At 43.4% G+C, this 20,540-nt stretch overlaps 2 protein-coding genes across 3 annotated transcripts; one reads left to right on the top strand and one right to left on the bottom strand.

Annotated features, from left to right (window-relative positions):
• The first annotated feature begins 210 nt into the window (after window positions 1-210).
• LOC109875663 (uncharacterized) lies at window positions 211-2,941 on the top strand. 2 transcript variants are annotated; one of them, XR_002252845.2, is made up of 6 exons: window positions 211-540; window positions 694-792; window positions 1,080-1,118; window positions 1,435-1,620; window positions 1,797-1,886; window positions 1,995-2,941. XR_002252845.2 is itself a non-coding variant. In XM_020468076.2 (6 exons), the coding sequence occupies exons 1-6, from the start codon at window positions 402-404 to the stop codon at window positions 2,133-2,135; spliced, it is 651 nt and encodes a 216-aa protein (XP_020323665.1). In that variant the 5' UTR covers window positions 219-401; the 3' UTR covers window positions 2,136-2,941. The 2 variants fall into 2 exon arrangements, 1 of the variants encoding a protein (XP_020323665.1); XM_020468076.2 differs by having other exon boundaries at window positions 219-540; window positions 1,478-1,620.
• Window positions 2,942-5,834: 2,893 nt separating this feature from the next.
• Window positions 5,835-19,690, bottom strand: LOC109875632 (insulin receptor substrate 1-B-like). The gene is made up of 3 exons (XM_020468020.2): window positions 19,122-19,690; window positions 14,182-17,463; window positions 5,835-8,053 (listed from the first exon to the last, which is right to left on the bottom strand). Exons 1-3 carry the CDS (start codon window positions 19,480-19,482, stop codon window positions 8,046-8,048), a joined length of 3,651 nt encoding a protein of 1,216 aa, XP_020323609.1. The 5' UTR covers window positions 19,483-19,690; the 3' UTR covers window positions 5,835-8,045.
• Between the last annotated feature and the right edge of the window lie 850 nt (window positions 19,691-20,540).

The raw sequence follows: 20,540 nt of genomic DNA, 5'->3' as shown, positions 1-20,540 counted from the left end.
TCATTTTGTCGCTGTTATATCAGTTATTGGGCATTAATATGTTTTATGAACATATTAATAAACACACCCCTCCCCCACCATTCACTCACTCACTCACCCAATAACAGCATGCTCACTGCCTGATATATATATAGCATATACGAGAAATGGCATATCGGCTGCGGTGAAATTGAGAAGTATGCCAAAACACGCCACAAATAAATTTTCATCTGCGACATCTTTTTCAAAGTAGACCAATTCGCAGAAGAATCGCGGACATGGCAACTTTGCTTTCGTCACAAGATAGCAAGTGCAAAGAGGAAAAAATTACTCAGTTTTGTGGTTGTGGTCCCGAATGTTGAAAGTAAATTCATGCTTCTGCTTTCTGTGTCAGTTAGGTATTTGACTTAGATTGGGACTCAATGGAGCTGTCTGAAAGGTGCAGCATTCCAATGAATGATTATGAGGATGCTACAGGTTTACAGACCCCAGGTGCAGGGACACCCGGAACAGAAAACATCTACCAGTCTCTTCGGTCTCCAAACATACAGAGACAGGCAAGTGAGTATTTTGTTCATATTTTCTAGTACACTCAAATGAAATCGGTCAGTTGTGACTTTAAATGACTAAATGACTAAGTAGGCCTGCATTACTGATAATCAAGTATTATTGACAAGACAGTATTCATCTAATTGTGTCACTTCTGCATTTCAGAGCCACATAACAGGATGCAATGGAAAACGCCTGTGTTCCGTCTACTCCTCTTCAATGCACTTTTACTGATTAGCATTCTGGTAATTGTTGGAGTTCACTGTAAGTAATTGAATCAACAATATGCACAAACTGAATATTTGATTGATGTGATGATTATTGTGTGAGGTTCTAAAAATGAAGTATAGCTGGGGTTTGGGTGTAAAAGACACGTCTGTCACCAACCACTGTTCCTAACCAAGTGTTCTACTCTTGTAGTTCATACTCTGAAACCTGAATATTATTGGTCGGTTCAAACTATACAGGACCCAAACCTGTTCAACCTATTAGTCGTCTCAGGATTAAATACATCTTTTTAAAAGAGCAGCTTTCTTATTATTTTTTGCTAGATTCCCATTTCACCGGGGCATTGTCATCTAAAAATGGAGGTGGGTGACTTCATATGGCTACTGTGCTGTATAACTTCAATACATCACACAAATGACCTCTATTTAGGAGATCAAGATGAAACACAACATGTGGAATGTTTTGCTGTAGTTTTAGTTGTTTAATTAGAAAGTACTGTGTTCTATTTCATTACCGGCGAATCCTAACTTCCAAGTCACATTTTTACTTAGTCTCTCATTGACATTAATGCATGATGTAAAAAAAAAATTGATTTAACTGGAAGTTAGGATTCACCACGAACATTATATATTCACCACATTTGACGTGGTTACCTTTCACACTGGAATATTTCAACAGCATGAAGGAGCCCTAACTGCCAATACGAGTATGCTTATGTCAGATTTCAGACAGAATGAAGAAGTGTGGCATCTCCATCACAATGGGTTCTATCTATTCTGGCGGAGTGTGGGGGATTGCTTAGCTGCTGATAGCTTCTGTCAGCAGAACAACGCTACTCTGACCACATTGCAGCCACATAACACGGTATGTCAACATGTATACTCTGTCTGTGAAATTGTATATGCTTGCAGTGTAACTATATATATACAGAATACAATTAACTTTCAGTGTCCGGTCATACATTTTCAGTTCAAAAATATTTATACTGAGCTAAAGTTGTAAAATGCATAAAGATTAAACGCATGAGTTTGAATACATAGGTTTGGTTGTTGGCCAGGGCCAGAGGACAGCACCTTTGGGTCCTTGAGCTGAGGGATACGACCGAGGGTTCTGCAGATGGTGCCACAGAGGTTCAGAATAATCCAATCTCTCATAATCCTTTTTGTATTATGTACAGTAATTCATTAAGAAAATGTTTTGTAATAAGTTCATTTGAACCTTTGTTTGATCCTCCTCAGGATGATTCTGAAAATGATGCTGATTGTGCCCTCTTGACTGGTGATCTCACCCAGCCCTCAATGAGCCCAGCCCACATGAAGAGCCAGGGGTGGGTGTGTGAGAGGAAGGCCTCTCCACCACACGTCTCTGGAAATCATTAAGATCGAATGTATTCCATTCAGGAAGGAACCCAGCTTTTTGTCACAATATGAATAGTTTTTTAATTCCTTGAACAATGTCCTTGTTTTAATGACCAAAATGTCTTGCTTAATTTTGGTAGTTAATATGCTTTGATTCTATCCTGCATTTCAGGGCAACCGCTTGTGTCAGTGAACACAAGAGGGTGCTATGTAATTGTAGAGATTCAATAAGGTCTGCAAAGAACATTTTGTTCACAGGAGAACATTAATGAAACATGCACACGTTTTCTTTACATGCAGAAGAAGTCACTGACCTGTAGATAAAACCATAAGCTTGCTAGGCTTCTCATCATCATTCAAATGATGACTGAAGCACTACAAAATGTAGCTGAAACATCTGTTAAAAAAAATAATAGTAATTTAGCTAGGCAAGTCAGTTAAGAACAAATTCTTATTTACAATGACGTCAGCCTACCCCAGCCAATCCCGGATGACGTTAGGCTAATTGTGCGCAGCCCCATGGGACTCCCAATCACGGCTGGATGTGATGCAGCCTGGTTATAAACCACGGACTACAGTGACACCTCTTGCACTGCCTGTGCCTTAGACCGCTGCGCCACTCGGGAGCCCAACACTTCAGATATATTCTCATCTAAAAATGTACTTTTATTTTAGTCCAAACCACAGTAGACTGTATGAAGAAATAACTGTAAATGTTGAGACGTTTACTATAATTAGTTTAGCGAAACACACTTTCCATAAAAATGTATCTTCGTGAAATGTCTTCAGATAGACCTGAGCTGAAACATTAAACAGTCTCAATTATATCTCCTCTTCTTGTTTTTCCTATTGTACAACTTCATCCATAATCACGGTTTTATATTGTATGCTAAATCACATTAAGTTCCACTCAAATAGTGATAGAAGGTTTGGGAAGAAATAGCTGTGTATCTGTGTGTTACAACCACCCTTACATAGTCTTTACCAACACTGTGTATGTTGTGTGGATTCAGAAGCCTCTGATGCCATGAGGTGACATACTGTATGTGTATAAGGTGGAGGAAGGACTGGGACTGTCTGTGTTTAGGGAGACTGGGATTATACACACATACAGCCAAGCAGCACCCCCTTTGTCCCCCAGGCTTAAAGCTCATTTATGCATGATCTGCAAATGTGGTCGGAGGCGCAGTACGGATGGCGTGAGGCAATTGCGGAGGCTCGGGAGGCATGCAGAGGCCAAATTGAGCTCTGTACCGCATCGCTGTGTGCCTCTCACATTTTGTAACAATACGGAGGGCTCCGTGTAGCTCCGCATTGGCATGATTGGTTGATGGTAGGTGGAGGCGGAAGGTCCTGTATGAACACAAACTCACTTTGGTGACAACTTCCTTCACAACAGTTCTGCGCTGCTCGGCAAAGCGCAAGAATAATGAATGCCCTGACCTCTGCAGAGGCCATATCACTGTAAATGCTGCACGGCCAATGCAGACATCGGATTGATCGTGCCTTTTATCCTTCCTTCACGGTGTACTCACTGATGGCTTATTAGAGTCTAGGCCACTTGTCAAACTCATTCCATGGAGGGCTGAGTGTCTGCAGGTTCACTCCTCCCTTACTTGATTGATGAATTAAGGTCACTAATTAGTAAGGAACTCCCCTCGCCTGGTTGTTTAGGTCTTAATTGAAAGGAAAAACCAAACACCGGCAGACACTAGGCCCTCCATGGGAGGAGTTTGACACCCCTGGGCTAGACTGACTGAATGCTTTGTTTGTTTAGGGAATTATATCATCAATTAGATCTGAATAACACTGTCATATATCTAGGAAACAGACATGTGAAACAAAGTTTGTTCATTCCATTTCATTTCTTAGCTTTTCAAAGAAACAAAGTGACATTGTTTACATCACAGGCAATAATCATCAACATTATTCTGTTTTGAACAGAAATCTTTTCCATAACATTTCCAAGAACCTCATGCCCATATCCCTCCCCTGAAGCCTACCCCCTTATACACAGAATTCTGTGCATACTCATAGATCCTTGTCCTTCTCCTCTTTACAATAGAATACATCAGTCAGTCATAGTATTATTAATAGCATTAAAATAAGTACACAGCTCTCTCCAAACAGGAAACATTACCCTGATTGTACTTTAAATACCTTTTTCCCACAACAACAGGTATAACCTTTGATACGGTGAGGGGTCTCAGTATATAAAGTACCAGTCGAAAGTTTGGACACGCCTACTCATTCAAGGGTTTTTCTATATTTGATTTACTATTTTCTACATTGTAGAACAATAGTGAAGACATAAAAACTATGAAATAACACCTATTGAATCATGTAGTAACCATTAAAAAATAAAAAATAAAAATATTACATTTGAGATTCTTCAAAGTAGCCACCCTTTGCCATGATGACAGCTTTGCACACTCTTGGCATTCTCTCAACCAGCTTCATGAGGTTGTCACCTGCAATGCATTTCAATTAAAAGATGTGCCTTGATAAAAGTTAATTTCTTTCCTTCTTAATGCATTTGAGCCAATCAGTTGTGTTGTGACAAGGTAGGGTTGGTATATATTGGTATATATATATTTGGTAAAAGACCAAGTCCATATTATGGCAAGAACAGCTCAGATAAACAAAAAGAAACGACAGTCCATCATTACTTTAAGACATGATGATTAGTCAACACGGAACATTTTAAGAATTTTTAACGTTTCTTCAGGTGCTGTCGCAAAAACCATCAAGCGCTATGATGAAACTGGCTCTCATGAGGACCGCCACAGGAAAGGGAGACCCAGAGTTACCTCTGCTGCAGAGGATAAGTTCATTAGAGTTACCAACCTCAGGAATCTGCAATTAACTGCACCTCAGATTGCAGTCCAAGTAACAGACACATCTCAACATCAACTGTTCAGAGTAGACTGAGTGAATGAGTCCTTCATGGTCTAATTGCTGCAAAGAAACCACTACTAAAAGGACACCAATAATAAGAGGAGACTTGCTTGGGTCAAAAAATACAAGCAATGAACATTAGACTGGTGGAAATCTGTCCACCAGTCCAAATGTGAGATTTTGGTTCCAACCGCCTTGTCTTTGTGAGATGCAGAGTAGGTGAACGGATGATCTCCGCATGTGTGGTTCCCACGGTGAAGCATGGAGGAAGTGGTGTGGGCGTGCTTCACTGGTGACACCATCTGTGATTTATTTAGAATTCAAGGCACACTTAACCAGCATGGCTACCACAGCATTCTGCAGCAATATGCCATCCCATCTGGTTTGTGCTTAGTGGGACTATCATTTGTTTTCAACAGGACAATGATCCAAAACACACCTACAGGCTGTGTAAGGGCTATTTGACCAAGGAGAGTGATGGAGCTGCATCAGATGACCTGGCCTCCACAGTCACACGACCTCAACCCAATTGAGATGGTTTGGGATGAGTTGGACCCGCAGAGGGAAGGACAAGCAGCCAACAAGTGCTCAGAATATGTGGCAACTCCTTCAAGACTGTTGGAAAAGCAATCCAGGTGACTACCTCATGAAGCTGGTTGAGAGAATGCCAAGATTGTGCAAAGCGTTCATCAAGGCAAAGGGTGGCTACTTTGAAGAATCTCAAATTTAAGATATTTTGATTTGTTTAACACTTTTTTGGTTACTACATGATTTCCTATAAGTTATTTCATAGTTTTGATGTCTTCACTATTATTCTACAATGTACAAAATGGTAAAAAATGAATGAGTAGGTGTGTCCAAACTTTTGACAGGTACTGTATGTCTCATTTCTACATCACTTTGTACACGTCTCTGCAGATCACCAAACTAAGAATCTTCAGACTTGTCAGAATTCTGGTTATTCTAGAATGCAAAGCGCCTTTATACAGCTGCTGTGTGGTATTATGTGAGAGTTAATATTGAAAATAATAAGGCATTAAAAGATGGTCTATCGATACCCAGTCCAACAGAAATACTCTTAACTGGACTTGGCCTTGGCCACGGTAGTTAAGTGAACCAAAATGTAGGGGACCTTCTCAGACAACCTTGGGGATTTAAGACCAACTGTCACGTCTGTTCAAATTCTTTAGACATGATTATGAGGTAAGAGAAGCTCATTAATGGAAATCCCCAATTAATAATAATCATTTTAAGAGAATAAAAAAGAAAGGTATATTATAAAAGTCACATCAAGCAATGCCATTGGCCTGTATGGTGAGACAAACTTAAGATCAAAAACAGAGTAAGTCTACCATAGTGAAGTATGAGTAATCCATTGATCTATGGCTGTGTTTACACAGGTAGCCCAATTCTGATGTTTTTTACACTAATTGGTCTTTCGACCGATTACATAAGATCTTTTCACATCAGATTTTTTCATAGTTGATCTGATTGGTCTAAATACCAATTACTGAAAAATAGATTAGAATTGGGCTTCCTGTGTGAACACAGCCTATGTAATACAGGATTTTGGCACTAAAGTTCTCTGCATTAAAGCACAAGATACTGGCAGTAATGGGCTATGTTCAAATGGTTAAAGGGATTTCATAAAACTGAATCACCACATCAAAAATACCACTTGTTTTTTTCTGCAAGAATATCTAACTGGTACGGAAAGGGAAGTGGGATATAAGGGAAGTGGGGACTTAGTGAGAATGAGTGAGGGTAACCGTTAGTGTGTGGACACCAAATAACACAGGCAGCCAGGCACTTGAGTGTCTTTTTCGGATGCACAGAGGACGTAACCTGGTGCCTGATCTGTTTGTGCTGTCTTAAGTTGGCAAGAAAGAACAAACAGATCTCGGACCAGGCTACTGGGGATGTGTGTGTGATATGATTTTCAGTCAATGTGGTTATAAAGCATGTGGGAAAGACATTAATATTATTATTCCATAAATAACAATGACCCTGTTGATCATTGTGGGAGGCCATAACGTGGTCTGGAAATATCTTCAATAACTGATATCCAGCACCACTGTTATCATGCTCTTTCTCTCGCACCTGCACGCACAGCATTCTTTAATCACATTGATCACACATTCAATACCGTTCTCAGCCTGTTAGTGTCATAATATTCTGGCAAACACAAGTAGTAAATGTCACAGCAGTAAATGTGAAGACTATCAACCTCACCTACTCAGCTGAACCACACGGATGACTATTCAAATGTGTGTGTGTGGTTGGCATTATACAGCGCTGGTTTTTGGCTTAGCTCCAGCTGGTACTGGTAGGGTTCAGGCAGGAGAGGAAGCGAGAGCCTTCATTGTGGCTGAAGAGTGAGGCACAGCATAAAGTAAAGAGGCTATTCTTTTAGCACAGTTCAAACACAGTAAGGCAGTTTGATTATGCTTACTATATAACTAAAACTCTGTATCCTGTCATTTTCAACATATTTACAATAATCTTAACACAAAATGACATTTGAGACATAAACATAGTTTTCCCTCTCACAGACCAGTTCCAGATTCCCTGTGTAAAAATGTCTACAAACAAAACATTAGGCACTTTTTTAAAAAGTATAATATATATATAGGTGTATTTTTTTTATGTAGCTTTCATCAACATATGTATACTATATACTTTTTAGTATGTACCTTTCTACTATTTCACATTTGTATAACAATTTCCATAAGATTATGTTAAGGAAAAAAAAAAAAAATGTAATCTTGATTGGCTATATTCTTCTACCTCAGCGAACCCTGTTGTGTTGGTTTGGACCAGTAGTCTTTTGGCACACATTAGTATTGGATAGCAACAACTGGACAGGATGACAAAGAGTTAATGATGATTTGATGGGTTTGCCTTCACCTCTCTTACTCCTCTTCCAGTGAGAAAGGTCAGAAGGTAAACAGACTGTTGCCAACCAATCCCACCATGGTTAGTTAGGACAGTGCTGCTCAACGCCAGGAGCCATGTCCAGACGAAGATGGATCATTAACATTCTGAAAGAAAAGAGGAAATGTAGATGTTAACAAACAAATCCTAACCAAACCGAAAAGGAGAGGTCTGGATCTAGGATTTACACCTTCGTAGCCTAATGGGAAAATCTTTCTCCATCTCGCTCACATATGGCTGTAACTGTAATGTCAATCAATAGAATGTTTTTCTTGTCTTCCTCGCTGTCTGTACACAGGTCATTTAACAATGCCACTAGAATATTGTTCGGTCTGAGAGTGAGCTATACGGAATCCCCCACCCATTTCATTATGTGACATTTTTGAAAGCCGCAACAAATAAATTACATTTCTGTCTTGGATTTAGCATTACAAAAGCATGGGTTTTGAAAGATACACTCACAGATGTAATGTTAATTAATCACTGAAGTAAAGCAGGTTTAGTTAACACACAAATTGCACACAGTACAATAGAACATTCAGGAAGAAAAGAGAATCGTCACAGGGCCACTGTGACGAATGATCTCTTGTGGAAGTGTTGAGGTGGATGTTTGTGGGCATCACTATAGAGTAAGTAGAACGACACAGAAGGATATCAGGGTTCTGCTTGGGAGCAACCAGCTTGGGGATGAGGATTGGAGCCAAACAGGGCAAAGGGGACTAAACACTAAACCCAAACACAAAACAAGGGGCGCTTGGCATGCTGGGGAAGTGTTTCAGTGGTGGCAACAACACAACACATTCCACTCCTGCTACACTAGATATGAGTCAACAAAATAACAACAGCAGACCCGTTATAATGTGATCAAATCAAATAATTATACATTTTGAAAATAACAAAATATTTGTAGAGTCTGAAGAAACCGTTTTTAAACAGGGTAGCCTACGGTCACTCACTACTCATCTACAGCACAAGAAGCACAGACAAAAATACTTCATGAATCCACCTCAGATCAGAGTGATTCTGGTCTGTTCTGCCCACCAGCCACATCTGTCTCCTCCAGCGCTGGAAACTCTCAACACAAGCACTTGTGTAAAGAGCTGAAATAAGGACTTCTCTTTCCTTCTTACCACACTCCTCAAGAGTTCTCAGCACTCTTCTCCCTCTAATTCCTTTTGATTACAAAGTGCAACACGTGGGATATGAACCCAGGTCTCCAACAGGAGCAACCAACATCTTAGACCATTAGACCAAGAGGAAATTCCCTGTTGGCTCGAGGGCAGACACTGATTTTGAAGTTTGCAGGCATAGCTACCTAAACAAGTGACCATGTCCAACTCATGTCCACTACAAAATCATCTGCATTCTGTTAACATAATTCAATATTTCAACATCCACAACTAAATACAAATCATTGAGCCCCAACTATTCATATCTCAATTTGACGGCAGTAAAGAAAATGTCAATGACAATCCATAACCCTCTCTCATTTCCTGCATCATCCTCTATTCCAATGCAGGCTTTGTTCCCTTTAAAAAAACACCTCCAGTCAATGGATCATGTACTCTGGAATCCATCTTTATAAAACATACAAACACAACATCTTACGGTATTTGCCATGTGAAAGCCAAAAGACAACAAGACACCCACACATTAACACAAACACCTGGTGACAGTCCTGGCCCCTCCACCTCCACCCATGTGAAATGGCTCATTACCAGCAGACAAATCAATTAGCTTCGCTCTCAGAACGCCCACTTGTGAAAATGAGAGACTCTCTTTATACAACCCTCAGCCTGGCAGGCAGCTATACAACCCTCAGCCTGGCAGACAGCTATACAACCCTCAGCCTGGAAGACAGCTATACAACCCTCAGCCTAGCAGACAGCTCAACACTTCTTCTCACAGACCGGAATCCAAGCTGCACATCAGACATGGCTGAAAGCTTTAGGGTGAAAACAAGGATCCATAGATCAAGTGTATTTGGCTGGCTGAGTGTTGAATGTTGCACTGAGAGGAGTAACCACTTTATGTTTGGTGATTGTTGTTACCACTCAAGAGCTCTGTGGGCTGTTTAATCACACACTAAAGGATAAGCACCTTGGGGTTGATGAAATGGCTTCATAACAAGGAGGAGATGAAGAAGAGAGTGTGAAAATAGGTTGTGAAGGTGAAAACAGCCTGGGTGGAACAGGGCAATTTGGCAAGGGTGGGTGGCGGCAGAAGGATCAGTATAAAAACAACAACACTTTCAGTGGCATTACTAAGGAAATGAAGCGAATAGGACTTCCTTTGACGTAATCAAAGAACCAAAAATACCTGTCTCCTTTCTCCAGGCTCTGTGACATACTGCACATGCTGCTGACACAGGGCTCAGGAGTCATTATTTGACACACAGTGGGGCAAAAAAAGTATTTAGTCAACCACCAATTGTGCAAGTTCTCCCTCTTAAAAAGATAAGAGAGGCCTGTAATTTTCATCATAGGTACACTTCAATTATGACAGACGAAATGAGAAAAAAAATCCAGAAAATCACATTGTAGGATTTTTAATGAATTTATTTGCAAATTATGGTGGAAAATAAGTATTTGGTCACCTACAAACAAGCAAGATTTCTGGCTCTCACAGACCTGTAACTTCTTCTTTAAGAGGCTCCTCTGTCCTCTACTCGTTCACCTGTTTGAACTTGTTATCAGTATAAAAGACACCTGTCCACAACCTCAAACAGTCACACTCCAAACTCCACTATGGCCAAGACCAAAGAGCTGTCAAAGGACACCAGAAACAACATTGTAGATCTGCACCAGGCTGGGAAGACTGAATCTGCAATAGGTAAGCAGCTTGGTTTGAAGAAATCAACTGTGGGAGCAATTATTAGGAAATGGAAGACATACAAGACCACTGATAATCCCCCTCGATCTGGGGCTCCACGCAAGATCTCACCCCGTGGGGTCAAAATGATCACAAGAATGGTGAGCAAAAATCCCAGAACCACACGGGGACCTAGTGAATGACCTGCAGAGAGCTGTGACCAAAGTAACAAAGCCTACCATCAGTAACACACTATGCTGCCAGGGACTCAAATCCTGCAGTGCCAGACGTGTCCCCCTGCTTAAGCCAGTACATGTCCAGGCCCGTCTGAAGTTTGCTAGAGAGCATTTGGATGATCCAGAAGAAGATTGCGAGAATGTCATGTGGTCAGATGAAACCAAAATATAACTTTTGGGTAAAAACTCAACTCATCGTGTTTGGAGGTCAAAGAATGCTGAGTTGCATCCAAAGAACACCATAACTACTGTGAAGCATGGGGGTGGAAACATCATGCTTTGGGGCTGCTTTTCTGCAAAGGGACCAGGACGACTGATCCGTGTAAAAGAAAGAATGAATGGGGCCATGTATCGTGAGATTTTGAGTGAAAACCTCCTTCCATCAGCAAGGGCATTGAAGATGAAACATGGCTGGGTCTTTCAGCATGACAATGATCCCAAACACACCGCCCGGGCAACAAAGGAGTGGCTTCGTAAGAAGCATTTCAAGGTCCTGGAGTGGCCTAGCCAGTCTCCAGATCTCAACCTCATAGAAAATCTTTGGAGGGAGTTGAAAGTCCGTGTTGCCCAGCAACAGCCCCAAAACATCACTGCTCTAGAGGAGATCTGCATGGAGGAATGGGCCCAAATACCAGCAACAGTATGTGAAAACCTTGTGAAACGTTTTCTGTAAGTCTTCACCTCTGTCATTGCCAACAAAGATTATATAGCAAAGATTATATAGCAAAGATTATATAGCAAAGATTATATAGCAAAGATTATATAGCAAAGATTATATAGCAAAGATTATTATTAAAGTTTATTGAGATAAACTTTTGTTTTTGACCAAATACTAATTTTCCACCATAATTTGCAAATAAATTCATAAAAAATCCTACAATGTGATTTTCTGGATTTTTTTTCCTAATTTTGTCTGTCATAGTTGAAGTGTACCTATGATGAAAATTACAGGCATCTCTCATCTTTTTAAGTGGGAATACTTGCACAATTGGTGGCTGACTAAATACTTTTTTGCCCCACTGTACGCTGACAGCAAACAATCTCTACCACAGGTAATGAAGACCACTGACACTGGTCAGGGCCCAGGGGATGACATGGTTCTACACACAGCCTGCTGACCACCAGACATGTCATAGTTTATGGTTCAACTTCAGTCATCCAGTTCTAAAGGAGGATATCATGTAACCTAACCTGTATTCCACAGTTCTTTAAACACAGCTTACGGTACCTCACCCTAAAGGGTCTCCTTGACCTGAGAAGTAGTCATTAATTAGACCAGCAGTAAACACTCTAGAAAAGGGTGTCCTTGCAACAGTAACAATAGCATTTATAAAGGCAATCACCATGTAAAACAGCTAAGAGGGTAAAGGTTACAACAAAACAAACAGGCAAACTTTTTTTCTGTGTGTACTCCAGAATTAAGAATTCATTAACTGTATTTGGGTAGAATTAAGGGGGAGGTAAATATTGTGTGCATTTCTCTCTCTACCCAATTAAATACCAGTGTAATCCAGAGGTGGTGGGGCCAGGGTAGGCCTTTATCAGGTTGTATAAACTAAAACAGTGCTAGTTTACCACACACAGCATCTGCTGTGTTCTTAGGCTATTAATGCTAATAATTTTACATAATAGTTGGGTGCCAGTGCCACTCCGATCTACTGCAACCCCTATACAATGGAAGCCATGATTTATCCAGCCATCATCGGGCTACATTTTAGCTTTCATAAGCCAGCACAATCCATTGTCTAGAACATCCTGATCTCATAGCATTTCATATTATTATGTACGTAAATCCGTGACTCTCCATTTAATATGCTATGTTACAATTCGTATGATATGTGTTACTTTGTGAATGTCCATCACCCATTTCATATGAGATGTTATGAATTACAATTCGTATTATATGTTACGAATATGCAAAATGTATCATATGTTACAAATTCTAGCTAGCAGGCTAATGTTACCTAGGCTATGGGTTAGGGGTTAGGGTTAAGTTTAGTAGTTAGATTAAAGGGGTTAAAGTTAGGGTTAGGGGAAGGGTTAGTTAAAAGGGTTAAGGTTGGGGGAAGGGTTAGCTAACATGCTAATTAGTTGCAAAGTTGCTAATTAGCTAAAATGATAAAGTTATCCACAATGAGATTTGAACACAACCTTTGGGTTGGTAGACATTTACGTTATTCGCCCACCTATCCACTCCACTTTAGATTTTTCCCTTAAGTAACCATCTGTTTTATGTGACCATATCAAATGTAACATATCATACTAATTTGAGTGTCACGGATTTAAGTTTACTATGTTACGTGTATTCTAGGAGACCAGGCTGCTCAGAGAAGGACAAAAAGGTGACAGGGTTTATTTGAGAAAGGAGTATTTGTGTTACATGCTTCCCTCTGTATAAAAATGACTTTACCCTTGCAAACTCTGATGGTGATATAAGATGCTTTTTCAACTCAAGGGAGGCAGAAGTCATTTTAAGTAAGGATGCCAGCCAACACCTCAACTCTGAGTCTCAACCCTGCAATTTTTTGTATACATTTCTTTACTTCAATTTATTGAGTAAATATTTTCTTAACTCTTATTTTTCTTTCTCATTGTTGGTTAAGGGCTTGTAAGGAAGTAAAGAAGCATTTCACAGTGCAAGTGTAAAATTTGATTTGAAGAAATTGTGTGCAAGAAATTTACTCCATAACAAAGATTTCGGGAACACTTTATCTGACACCCAGCGTCATAACAGAATGCCAAGAGTGTGTAAAGCTGTCTTCAAGGCAAAGGGTGGCTACTTTGAAGAATCTAATATAAATATTTTTGCATTTGTTCAACACTTTTTTGGTTACTACATGATTCCATATGTTATTTCATAGTTTTGATGTCTTCACTATTATTCTACAATGTAGAAAATAGTAAAAATAAAGAAAAATCCTAGAATGAGTAGGTGTGTCTAAACTTTTGACTGGTACTGTATATATATTTTTTTTATTGACCATATTAAATTATCATTGTATTTACGCACACATTGATGTCAGACAATGTACCACAATGCTCTGTTGCTGATGACTGGGATGAATGCAGGAGCAGATTTAAGGAGCAGGACAAGACACCCTCTTTTTGGTCAAATAAATGACTAACATACCAATTAGTGTGTGTTTGAGTGATAACACAGAGAGAGAACAGGTGTTGAGTACCTTTACCTTTTCCATCTTTCCTGCTGCTCTGGTGAAGTGCCCTCAGCTCCTCTGATTTGAAGAAATCAATACTGGCGTAGCCAGGGTTGTTCCCCAAACCAGTAATGTCTCCCATCATGACTCCCCCACCAGCCCCATTGTGGACTGGAGCGAAGATGTTATGGGGGGAAGTGGCTCCCCCCTCCAGTTCATTCTGAGAGCTGTCATTAAAGGTCAGGTCCAGATCAATGTAGTTAAGGCCTTGTTTAGCAGACCCAGAGGACGAAGCATGGGATGCGACTGCATCTGACTGGGCATTCTCCCATGGTGAACCCCTCTCTTTTCCTCCTTGTCGATGAGGTGCTGCTGCTTGGGCACTATCCAAGAACAAGGAGCCTGAGGAGGACAGCTGGAGGGGGAGAGGGGGAGGAGTAATGATGAATGTCTCAGAGCGGTGGCGTCTCCGTCCCAGTTGGTCGCCCCTGCCAACCCTGTCTCTGGCCAGCCTGCTGCTCTGGTTCTGGTCAGGAGATGAGTAGGACCTTGCTGAGGGGAAGTTCAAGCCTGATTCCTGCTCCATTGATGAAGCTTGGGCAGCATGCATGGCGGGCGCTGCAGGGTTAGGCTCTGAAACTATGCTGAAGGCCATCTCTGTATAGTTTGTATATGAAGTGGGTAAGTCTGTTGGCACTGCAGCCCTATGCCCACCTACATTGCCCTCTGCTGCCCTAGGAGAGGGCCTATTACGGGCCACAACTGGGGGCTTGGGGGCAATAGCTGGGGGCGGGCAAAAAGGTGATTTAACAGGGGTCCCAGTGGAGGGGCAAGGGGAGTTTCCCAACCCCAAATCCATGTTGACGTACTCAGTAGAGGCAGCGGAGGTGGCCAGCGGTGCAGAGAAGCTGCGGGGGAGGTTGGTGGAGCCACCGTGGCAAAGGGCTGGACGGTGCCGGGGCCTCTGGGTTCCATGGGTCACTGACAGTCCGTGCTCTGGCCCCCACTGGCCCCCTCTCCTACCCCCCACGTCACCACCCCTGAACACTATGCTGACATACTCCCCAGGGCTCTGAGGCTCTGTGGGGAAGAGGTTCTCCTTAACCCTGGGCAAGGTGTTAGCTTTAGACATGTCCACAGACACACTGAGGGGACGAGGCTTCCTCTGCTGGCCCCCTGGGCCATGCGATACACGTTTCTGCTGATAGGATCCATCCTTAGAGCGTGCTCCCCCGTTCCTGAACCCTGGCCCTGTTCTTGTTAGTCGTAGCCCTCCCCCAGCTGCCACTGACATGGGTCGATCCTCCAGGCTCTCACTGCTAGCTGAGCTGGAAGAGAAGGAGGAAGAGGAGAGGGAGAGTTGACAGCCTCCTGCAGGGCCAACTGTGGCTGTGTCCCTCTTGCTGTAGCCCACTTGTCCACCCCGATTTCCAGCCCTGTCTTGGTCACTATGACCCCCCTCCTTCCTTTTCCCTTGATCCAAGTCATCCTCAAAGCGTGTGGAGAGCGTGTGTTTGTAGGATCGTGGCAGAGAGAAGTAGGAGTAGACCATCTTGTGTTGTAGCGGGTTCTGTTCAGGTTGCGAGGGGGGTGTGCTGCAAGCCGAGCGGATGCTGATAGGAGACATGTTCATGTAGTCACTGCCAGCCCGGCTCTCCATGCTGCCCCGGCTCCCCCATATGGCCATTCCATGCATGTCTGGGGAGCAGCTGCTGTTGGGGGACATGACCATGTAGCCCTCGGAGACAGGCAGACTGATGTGTTGGGGGGGGGACACGCTGCTGTTGGGGGTCATGGCCATGTACTCATCATCAGCCCCAGGCTTGGCGCTGACGTCAGACACGGCCACAGACAGGGAGAGGGAAAAAGGAGGAGCCGTCACTCCAGGTAACATGGACATGTAGCCACTGTCCACTGGTCCCCCTCCTCCTCCTCCCGCCTCTCCTCGGACCACATCAACCCTCACCTGGGTCTCCCCAATGACGGCCCCTGCTTCCAAGTCCCCTGCTGCGAAGCCTCCTGATCCGCGCCGCCGTGACACAAAGGCATCCCTGCTAACACTCCGTGACATGACGGCGTACTCTTGGTCCGTATCCTCCTCTTCCTCCTTCCTACGAGGGGCCAGGCATTCGTGGGCAGTCAGGGGCAGGGAGGCCCTCTTGCTGAGGAGTCTGCGCTCTGCCTCACACACCCTGCTGGAGGAGCGCCGCAGCATCCTGCGGCCCTGAGGACGCTGATGGGACCCAGGGAGGCTCTCTCTCTGGCCCATCACTATGTAGCTGGAAGAGCCCTCTCCATGAGCATTGTGTCCCATTCCACCATTGGACCCTCCAGGTAGACTGGGGACTAGTAGGGAGTGCTCTCCAGGGCTGGAGCCATACTCGTCTGAGGAGCCGTAGTCACTAGGGGAACCCGACACAGATACTCTCTGAGGGACGCGGGTGTAAGAACAGATCGCTACACTTCCCATTGCCCCTCCGACTAGTCCACATTCTGAGCCATGACCAGAGCTGGAGGAGAGGCTTGGGGCTGGGGAGGTGGCTGGGTTGGGGGTGTAGCGGGCCAGGCTGAGAGTGATCTTAGCTGGGGTTGGAGCTCTGGTGGGCTTAGGTCTCAGGGTGGGTGTAGTGGAACAAGATCCGTTCAGGCTGGGACTGGAGCTTGCCCATGCCCCTCTGGCTCCACCTCCACCCTCCTCTGTCCTTCCCCCGATGCTGGCTGTGCGTGCCCTGGGTAACCCGTGGCGTGGCGTTGGTGAAGTGCTGGTGCAGTTGGCCCCACCTGCTCCAGGGGTCTCAGTCCGGGCTCGTCTGCCGAAGCCCACCTGGCTGGGGGGCAGATTGGGGTGGTGGCGGCGGGTGGGGACACTGATGGGGTTGGAGGCGGTGCCCCCGCCGCTTGTAGCACCCACAGACTGAGACTTACTGCGCTGGCGGAACTCCTCACTCAGTGCCTTCATGGCCTCCAGCAGAGTCTCATGCATGTTCTGGGCCACCACCGAGTCCTCCACCTGCATCCAGAACTCCCCAGGCCCCGTCATGGCCGAGCGGCCCACCTCGATGAAGAAGAAGTTCTCCGAGTGGCCGCAGCGACGCACGTTCATCAGTTGTAGGACCACGGCGGCCACGTCAGAGTTGAGCTTGACAAAGTTGACCGTCTTGTCGGTCAGGCACAGACGGTGGATGCCCACTAGGTTTCGGGCCTGGCCAAGCCCTTTAGGCCACACCTTGACCTGCCACACCTCCTTGAAGGTGGGGCCTGGAGGAGAGGGGAGTCCACACTCTCCACCACTACCACAGTCCTCTGGGTTTTTACCTGCAGAAAATCAGGAATGAAGACACATCTCAATAAACAACCAGACAGAAAACTATGCAAATAGATATAGAGACAGAGAAAGCCAGACAAATGTTGGAAATAGAATTGACAATATTCGGAGGAATCATGGGGTAGCACAAGACGAGAGTTGACAGTCAGGAGACAAAAATATTGTATACAATATTCATATATTATCAAGGTTAGAGTGACCGTCAGTTGTAGCACATTCAGCACATTTAGACACTGAACTCTGACTGGTTAAATATGTGACGAGCCTCATCATTCATCCATGCAGGTTCTGTTTCATGAATGCATTCATAATAAACACTCATGTAACAAAAAAACATCCTGCTGCATGATGGTTTAGAGTGTGTGGTGGATTGACATTTGATATTGTGTGAATAAGGCCGTTCTTCAACACTATTTCTATAAAAAAAAAGTATTATAGGGTTGGTACAATAAAGACTGTTAATAATCATGAAAATGATCCATCTTTATAACCTACAACATGTAAATACTCTGTAACTACAGATTATTACAAAAGGTAGCCTAGCGGTTAAGAGCCTTGGGCCAGTAGCCGAAAGGTTGCTGGTTTGAATCCCTGAGCCCACTAGCTGAAAAATATTTCGATGTGCCCTTGAGCAAGGTACTTAACCCAAATGGCTCGAGTAAGAAGAGACAGCTAAATTACTAAAATGTCAAATGTAAATATAAAATACTGACCATTGCATTGTAACTCCAGATGTGTTTCATTTAGCAACATTATTGCTCCCCTGAAGAAACCCACATCTATTCCTAGGTCTACTGTTTCATTTGTGTAAAAGCTTTAGTCTATAGACGTTAATGACATTGGCCTATTTAAAATGTTAAAAAATACCATAACCAGAGATGTAAAATAAAGAAGAAATAATACAAATCATATGCAATAAAATATAGCCACATTATTAATTCCACATTACTACTGAAACGATAGCAGGGTTGGGGTTAGTGTTACAGCATAACAACCTAAACACGAGGGAAACCGATAGAAACCAGTTTTCCAATGAAAGCACGCAGACGCTGCGGATTTCCTCCCTACCAGGCAACGCCATAGCACAGAAATGTAGGTTATGCGCACGACATGCAGAGGGACGTGTAGAAAAACAAAAACAGAGAGCACTCGGGTGCATGGCTGCGTCCTCTGCAGTAAACGCTTTGAACGATGTTGTGCTGCAGCCTATTTGGTCGCGAATACGAAGAAAACATCCTATTGGTTCATGCACGTTGCAATAATTGTGTAGGCTAACATGCAGCAAAATGAAAATGGTAAAAAATATTGGTTAATATTCCAATAAATGATTGAGATAAGCTACTGCTCAGACACACCGCATGCAGTGGTCCACCACCTCTCTTGAACTGATATGCAACTGTTCATTGGCTAGGCCTGTATGTAATATTTATAATAGCAATATCCTGCATTTAAGGTAATATACGCCAAATTTCTACAAAGAGCATCGCACGTGTGATGGGCAATAAAAAAATAAAAAACATGTTATCGCGTTACAGATCTGAATGTGAAATTGATGTCAATCCAGAATGGCTAGCTGGACCAACACTGGCCAATGCAGCCTAAATGTGCAAGGAGAATATTGGGCATAGTAAACCCTTGTATGGCTTACATTTCCACTGAAGGTCCAGCATGGCCTGGTACCATTCATTCTGGACATCCTCACTGTCTGCTGCAATGGCAAAGCTCTCCCCGCGGGTATACATCACTATCATGTGCTTGTTCTTGGAATCCGCCCGCTTGTTGATGTTGAAGCAAGTCTCCAGATTCAGCGCTTTTTTTGGGACAGGTGACTTGCTTCGGAATTTCTTCTCGTTCTCATAATATTCTAGACGGGCAGGGCCCTCTTCCGAGGCTTCCCTCAAAACGAAAAATCGCCGGTGCATAGATTTCTGCTTACGGAGATACCCGCTTTTCCGAACGTCCTCGTAGCTCTGCTGCTGTTGTAGCAGCTCTGCTGCATGGTTCTCCATTACTAGAAAGGTCTCTTGTTTTGCTTGCTTAAAATCTCCCCACTAAAACGAGCAGACTATTCATTAATTATAGCCACATTCCTCTTCTCCTTCTCATATTATCCATAGAGTGAAGCATCCAACGTGCGTGCCCGGAATAAGCGAGCTAATTTGAACATGTGCTATTTATATCAAATCAGCTTTTCCCCCTCGTCTGCGTGCACACACAGGCGTGCACATGCGGCGAGCGACGTCTGCACACTGCTCCCTATAGCCAACCTATGCTGCTTGCTGGAGTACTAGGACTACTCCTACTCAGTCTATTTACTGTAGCCTGACCTACTACTGGACTGGACTCTCACATTGATGCGCCTCTATGCATGTTCATCTACTGCACAGTGATAGCCTGTTATCGCATGTTTCACCATCGATGGACTGATCAATAAATATCCATATGTTAGCCAATAGGTTAAGTCCTATAATTAGCCTATTTATGTGCTTACAGAAGTGCACCTCTTAACTAGCCAGAAGGAGAAAATAAGAGCAGTCAACTACGGAATATATTTTTGCTAGCCATATCACTCAATTTCTATCCCAACATTTTTTATTAAATTATTCAATGCGGAATCCCTTCTCCTGAGCATTGACATATTTATCAAATCATGATTTCTTCAGAGCGTTTGCGACACCCGTTGGTCACTCCCTGTATGGGTTTATATTTTTGCACATTTTGTGGGCTATACATCAAGCAGACTGCATTGATCTGCCCGGGAGAAGCTAAAGGCAATACCAACAGTATCCCTTTTTGGGCGCATAAGTAAACATTCAGCACCGTGGACAGCACCGCGGTCAGCGTTGAAAGCAAAAAGATGAATGCTGATTCAGCAACCACATCCGTGAACAGCGCCACAGTCAGCTTTTCAACACCACCACCGTTAACAGCGCTGCAGTCAACTCTTCAGCACCATGACTGTGAACAGCGCCGTGGTCAGCGCTTCAGCACCACATCTGCGGACAGGGCCACAGTCAATTACTTAGCACCTTGCCACAGAGTTTTCAAACCACATACACAGTTTACA

Source organism: Oncorhynchus kisutch, linkage group LG28, assembly GCF_002021735.2.
Source record: "Oncorhynchus kisutch isolate 150728-3 linkage group LG28, Okis_V2, whole genome shotgun sequence".
NCBI classification, from domain to species: domain Eukaryota; kingdom Metazoa; phylum Chordata; class Actinopteri; order Salmoniformes; family Salmonidae; genus Oncorhynchus; species Oncorhynchus kisutch.
This window is presented reverse-complemented; position numbering and strand designations above follow the sequence as displayed.

What these genes read in the sequence shown, in the direction of transcription:
- LOC109875632 (XM_020468020.2), bottom strand. Translation starts at nt 19,482, where the DNA reads ATGGAGAACCATGCAGCAGAGCTGCTACAACAGCAGCAGAGCTACGAG. An exon ending in GCTGGACCTTCAGTGGAAAT is followed by an intron (nt 17,464 to 19,121) that starts GTAAGCCATACA and finishes GATTTTCTGCAG; the next exon opens with GTAAAAACCCAGAGGACTGT.
- LOC109875663 (XM_020468076.2), top strand. Translation starts at nt 402, where the DNA reads ATGGAGCTGTCTGAAAGGTGCAGCATTCCAATGAATGATTATGAGGAT. An exon ending in ATTGTCATCTAAAAATGGAG is followed by an intron (nt 1,119 to 1,477) that starts GTGGGTGACTTC and finishes TGCTTATGTCAG; the next exon opens with ATTTCAGACAGAATGAAGAA. An exon ending in CATTGCAGCCACATAACACG is followed by an intron (nt 1,621 to 1,796) that starts GTATGTCAACAT and finishes TTGAATACATAG; the next exon opens with GTTTGGTTGTTGGCCAGGGC.